General features: G+C 35.1%; 1 protein-coding gene across 1 annotated transcript in view; it reads right to left on the bottom strand.

Moving 5' to 3' along the window:
* Positions 1 to 6,628, bottom strand: part of PGM2L1 (phosphoglucomutase 2 like 1) — a 45,453-nt gene that overhangs the window by 6,090 nt on the left and 32,735 nt on the right. Inside the window, exons 7-12 of the mRNA XM_007940945.2 lie at positions 4,594 to 4,783; positions 4,181 to 4,278; positions 3,291 to 3,471; positions 1,432 to 1,525; positions 521 to 650; positions 34 to 223 (exon numbers count right to left, since the gene is read on the bottom strand). Of these exons, the coding sequence (XP_007939136.1) occupies positions 34 to 223; positions 521 to 650; positions 1,432 to 1,525; positions 3,291 to 3,471; positions 4,181 to 4,278; positions 4,594 to 4,783 (883 nt within the window). The remainder of the gene's footprint in view (positions 1 to 33; positions 224 to 520; positions 651 to 1,431; positions 1,526 to 3,290; positions 3,472 to 4,180; positions 4,279 to 4,593; positions 4,784 to 6,628) is intronic.

Raw genomic sequence — 6,628 nt, 5'->3', positions numbered from 1 at the left:
TATATATATATATATTAAAAAATAGGTACTTACTGATTTCTTATTAGGCTGGCTGCTATCATATCCAGTGGTAATGTCCCGTATATGCAATATAGTGAATGCCCCGCAAAATTTTGGATATTCTTTTGGAGCATCAAAATTACGAAGTCTTTCAAATATCCTTTTGATGGTAGGTGGATCATAACATAAGAAATATGACGTTTTTGAAATATGATACCCATATCTGCATAAAGATTTAGAGTGTTAAAACCAGATTTCAGGTAACTCTTAAATAAATATATATATATTAAAGATAAGCACATTACAGTATTCTGTAGAAAACAGCAGCCCATAATTCAGAGAGTTTTAATACTCTTTTCCAAAGGATCGACTATTCCTCAAATACAAATTTAGAAAATAAAAAGGATCTAAAGATCCCAAGACACGTTCATATAGATGAGCTTCATATAATACAAGCCTTTGAAAAATGAAAGAAACAATGAAACATGTAGTGTATAAAATCGGTAATAGTAGAACTTACTCTTCATAAACGTTAATCAGCTGCTGTCTCAATGTTATGTTCTTGGTTTCAAGGTAAGATGCCATCTCAGCAACAACAACTGCTGCGCTCACCCCATCTTTATCCAGAACAGAAGTTCCACACAGAAAACCTTAGAATTAAAGACATCTTTAGGAAAGACAATGATGGAGGAAAATGTAAGCTGACAATTTCAATGATTTCACATTTCTTCAGAAGGGCCAATAAATCTCAAAGCCTTGTATTAGCTGAAGCTCATCTATATTGAACGTATCTTGGGATCTCTAGATCTTTTATTTTTATTTCCTGATGAGAAATGCATCTACACATTTCTGAGTTCTCTGTAGTTTTTACAACTCAAAATGCAAAACCAGAAGACAAAAATTCCTCTCCATTGAATTACCACATTTTAAAAAATGTTCTTAATCAGAACAATGTGGAACAAAACTCAAAATCATTTGGAAAAAAAAAAAGAGACGAGTTTGCTGGTCTGATAGAGCCTGATGGAACTACTGAGACTATGGCCCCTAGCTGCCCTTCAGGTCTGGAATTGAACCCACTCCTGTGGCTTCCAGCCAAACAAAAGACAGGCATATGAGCTGAACATTTACACTAGGTAGATACACTCCCTGGAGAGATCAATCATGGGAGAATAGAAGGGCTGTGTATACACAGGGAGATAGCTCAGGGGGCAGGAGTATATGGGAGAGAAGGACACAGGGAACAGGTAATTATGGGGAGGAAGTGGGAAGGGAGCTGTTGCATTGTGGTAAATTGTAGTCAATGTCATGAGACAAAGTGTATGTGAACTGCTGGATGGAAAGTGAATTTGCTCTGTAAACTTTCACCCAAATCACAATTAAAAAAAAAAAGTTCTCAATCAAATTTCAAAGATTTTAATATTTACTACATACCAATAGACTCTTCAAATGCAAAAAGGACTTCTTTCCCATTTTCCAGGAGGTCTTTTATCCTACTTCCAATCCATTTAAAACCTGGTAATGTTTCCTGAAATGCAGAGGAGCCCACTCCAGTTAAGTGACTAAATACATATTAGAGAAAAACCTGTCACTGAATGCACATAACACTTGGAAAGTGATCTTCTGTTATGGTCTTCAGTGTCCAAGATTTTCATAGTGGGAGATGGTAGGTGGATCATAACATAAGAAATATGAAGAGTCATAATGTGCCATAATACGCATACTGCCACTACTCATTACCTACTACTTACTGAGCATAGGAGGGTGATTTGCACAAAATATAATGCAATATTTATGAGTAATTACGGGAAGAGCCACAAAGTCACACAGATTTATTCATACGTTATGGTCATTTACTATTTATCAAGCATTGTGATAGGTACTTTATATCCATTATCTCTTAACGCTCACAAAAACTCTGTTGCTAAAACAGAGGCTCAGAGGTTAAGTAAATACGCTGAAGATTATGCTGCATATAAAAGATGGAGCCAGGATTTAATACACTGGCTCTCGGAAACTGTCTTTTAAGCTATAACCACTGATAAAACTATGAAAGTTGTGATTTAGTCTCTTTGAGTACTTAAAGGCTATGAAATGTTTTCACTCATGTACTTTCAACATCATCACAACATATGCTTGAACTAACTTTACTTTACCATCACACTGTGACCTAAATAAAAACACCAAGAGCATTACTAAGTCCTTCTTTGGTGATTAGATTTGAGGACTTTCCATCTGGTGAACTACTGTTAACTTTAAAGACATGAACTGTTTCAGAGTTGGGAGGAAAAGCATGTGATAAACACTAATTCTAGAACTCATCATTAAAGATTCCTAAATCACCTATCTCCTAACAGCAACAACAACAAAAACCCCCCCCAAAACAATAACAACAAAAATTAACTAACACATACACACAACAAAAATAAGCAAGCAAATTTATCATATGGTCTTCAGAATTATTCTTTTTTCTCTTTTGTGCTCATTATACGTTTTTCTTGCCATAGATATAAACAAGGAAAATATTAACATCATTGTCATTTATAATCTAAGGCTTGAAAAAACTTTCAATTTCTTCTACTTGGTTATTTGTTTCTTAGAAAGGTTTGAAAGTTCTATCTGATAAAGACAGGTATAATTTTCTTTTACTCAGCCAATTAATATTAAGACCTGTAACATGGCTATGGCTCAAGAAAAATATCCCAGTGTGACATTTCTACTAGTATTTGACAAAGACGACAGTGTAAAGGCAACTTAATTGTCATTAGTCCCAGTTGCTTAAAAAATGATCTATTAAAGATCAATGTAACTCCCTGATGTTCATAAAGGCTAATGATCTATATCGAGAGACAGAGAGAGCCATTACTTATCTTTTGGATGTAAAATTATTGGGTATTACGTTAAAACTCAGAAGACTACTTACAGTTGCTTAAAACTGAGCTTGAAGGGCCTACATGAATGGTTGGTAACACCTACAATTTTTTGGAGTGGAGTCTGTATTACTGATGAGGCCACCAGGAACCAAATTTTCCCCGTATGAAAACGAGATATTGTACAGAATAATAATTGTTAATGCATTTTTTAAGAATATCTTAGTCCTAGAAATTGTTCACATACTGGATGAATTTGACTGAAAGTGTTTGAACTATCAAAATCTAAAAGCATTAACAGAATTAGAGAAAAATAGGTGACATTACTAATAAAATCAATAAAAATCAGTTTTGTTGGGGAGATGCCTTTAATTTAGAGAAATGGGTATAGAAGAGCAGCACATATGTATTATCTATTCTTACTTCAAAATGAAATCCTTCTTTAAGTGCAATTGCCTTCAAAATTTTAGAAGAGACTGTTGTAGCTAACATATAAACATTCTTCACATCAGCATTTCTTGATTTATTTTTCTTCCAGCAATCAAACATCCACCACCCAAACAAAGCTGCCAATTCATTCCCTGTGAAAACTTTCCAATGGCCACTGTAGAGAGAATGAAAATTTAAAAGTCAAGACTTTTCTAATTTCTCATGAAAATTTGTTGACTTATAAGACCTGAAAATTAAAATCCTTCAGATAAGAAAAATAAAAAATGATCACATAGGATCTTTGAAAAAACATTTACTACTACTTTTCTAACAGCACAGAAGAGGGCTTAGGATAGCAATGGCTGCAATGTCTTCTGGAAAATTATTACATATGCTAGTTTTATTCCATTATTCAATAAGAAAAAAGTCATGATAAATATTTAAGACTTTATGTGTAAGGGCATTTATCACAAAGTTAAAATGGCAAAAATATATAACTACCCAAAGGCAAACATTAGGTAATGATTAAATAAATTGATAGGTCAATATGTTGGGATATTATGCTACTTTTAAAATTAATATTTTCAAACAATATTTAAGGATACGGAAGATTGCTTACAATACAATGTTAAGTGGAAGATAATCAGGATATAAAACTATATATCATATAATTACAATTTTATAAAAACAAATATATCTTTAACTATTTGATTAGAAATAAGATTGGAAGGAAATGTCAAAATACTCACTTAGGCCTCGGGTGTACAGCTTATAGAAGATTTATACACTTTTCTTATTTTTTCATTATTTTCAATAAGCCTGTAAGACTTAAAATAAAAGACTGCAAAGTTTAAGCTTTTAAGCAAATAACAGATTCAACTTACTTTTCCTCAATTTCTGCCACTGCCAGTCGGTCTGCATCAGGGTCTGTGGCTAAGACGATCTGGGCATTTTCTTTCTCTGCTAGTCGCAGGGAAAGTTCCTGAAACAGTGACCCAAAAAGCTAGATTACACTAAAGAAGTTAAATTTAATGTTAATATTCCTAACTGTAGGCACCACATTAGCCACATGAATTTTAGAATGAATATAGTTTGGCTAAATTTAAAATAGGAAGCCTAGCGGTAGGAATACCTACCACAGAGATTTCAATCTAAAACGGAACACATGGCACCAATTAAAAAGATGCAAATTGAAGTGGTTCTTGTTTTTGTAAGTAATTTTTGAATGGTCATTTCTACCTGTTCTGATGAAGTTTCATAAATGAATAATAATTTAAATAGATATTTAAAAAAATACCAGCACAGATTCTCCTTCTTCAGGATTTGGGCACTTAACAGTAGAAAAGTCTGGATCAGGATCTTTTTGCTCTGGTACTGGAATTGGGGGTTTAAAACCAAACACTTGAAAAGCCAGCTGTACATAGTCATGGCCAACCCCATGAAAAGATGTATGAACAAATTTCAAGGTGGTCTTTGAGTTTATTTCCCTGTAAAAGAAAATCATCATTTAATCAATATCAGAAAACTTACTACTTGTGATATAATGAAAAAGAATCAAATTCTGAGAAAAAAGTGATTAAAGCCTTCAGCAGAAGTCTAAGGATTAAATACAAAACAAAACCCACAACTATGCAGTATTAAGTTAAAGATCAGAAAGATCTCTTTCTTTCCTTGACCTGGATAACTTCCTTCCATCTGCTGTGCCATTACCCTCAGCAAACCACTATCACATCACCTCTTACTGGTACCATCACAAAAACTTCCTACCTGGTTTTTCTTACTTTCCAGCAGATCCTTCCCTTCACTTCCTTTCTTTCCAGCTTAGATCCAAGATATCTAATTTCAATCACCTTTTTATAAATTATCTCAGTTACTTTAATGATCCAATACCCCAATCTTTGTTGAACTACTATATATATTTTCCAGGTGTGCACCAAAATAGCTAGATTTGCTAGAGTTAATCTCCCAAAAAAGGTTTGAATAGCTTCATTTTAAATGGACACTCAACACTGTCAGGGAATCCTACTCTGTTATCCAAATAAACTTACTTTTTTTTACTCTCTAAGATGATGATTTAATTAATATCTTCTTGACTTAAAACCCAACCCATTGACATTGAGTCAACTCCAACTCATAGTAACTCTGCAAGGCAAAGCAGAACTGCCCTCATAGGGTTTCCAAGGCTGTAAACCTTTATGGAAGCAGACTGCCACATCTTTCTCCCCAAGAGAGGCTGGTGGGTTCAAATCTCAGATCTTGTGGTTAGTAGCTGAGGTTGTAACCACTACACCCCCAGGGCTAAACGCTCAGCTGCTAACTGAAAGTTCAGTTGTTCGAACCCACCAGTTGTTCTGCAGGAGAAAAATGTGGCAGTCAGCTTCCTTAAGGATTTACACCCTTGGAAATCCTACAGGGCAGTTATACTTTGTTCCACAAGGTTGCTATTATTAGGAATCGACTGGACGGCAATAGGTTCTTGTCTTAAACCTCACATATTCCTTTCCTTTCTCTTCACCTCATATGTCATTGAGACACAGAAGCCATCTGACAGGAACTTCCTGATCTTCCCACACCAAAATCTACTCCCCCACCAGCATCTGTAATGCTTCTTTTCCTTCTTCCATCCAACAATAATGAACAAGTGTTCATTGGAATATTCACAGGAATGTCAGAGGTCAATCCCTCCCCTTCTGCTCTGGTCCCTCTGTTTTCTCACTCAAAAATGTTAGTAGTTGAGTTAGCTTCTCTCTCCAACATCATTCCCAGTAGCATCTAGTCTCAATGTATCTTGTCTTTTTCACAGCAAAACTCTACATCTTACCTAGCATTTATTAGCTGCCCATTGAAGAAAGATGAGGCAGTCTGTCTCTGTAAAGATTACAGCCTTGAAAACCCAATGGGGGTCACTATGAGTTGGAATCGACTTGATGGCAGTAAGGTTTTTTTGTTTGTTTGTTTGTACACTTTCTATGTACTGATGACTTCAACATTTAGATCATCAACACAAATTTTTGCTTTTATCTCCAGGCTCATATGTAACAATTTACTTGACATCTTCTCATAAAACAATAAACAAACAAACCTATTCCCATTGAGTAGATACCAACTCCTAGCAGCCCTATAATCTTTACAGAAGCAGAGTGCCACACCTTTCTCCTGTGAAGCAGCTGATGGATTTGAACCGCTGATCTTTTGGTTATCAGCCAATCTCTTAACTACTGCACCACCAGGGCTCTAAATATCTCATGTTGTTGTTGTGTTGTTATGTGCTGTCGAGTTGGCCCCGACTCATAGCGACCCCTCCTTGGGTTTCCGAGGCAGTATCACTATGA

This window comes from Orycteropus afer, unplaced genomic scaffold (genome assembly GCF_000298275.1).
Source record: "Orycteropus afer afer isolate SDZICR_OR568_19922 unplaced genomic scaffold, OryAfe1.0 scaffold00074, whole genome shotgun sequence".
Taxonomy (NCBI): domain Eukaryota; kingdom Metazoa; phylum Chordata; class Mammalia; order Tubulidentata; family Orycteropodidae; genus Orycteropus; species Orycteropus afer.
The sequence above is the reverse complement of the archived record's forward strand: the minus strand, read 5'-3'. Positions and strand labels throughout refer to the sequence as shown.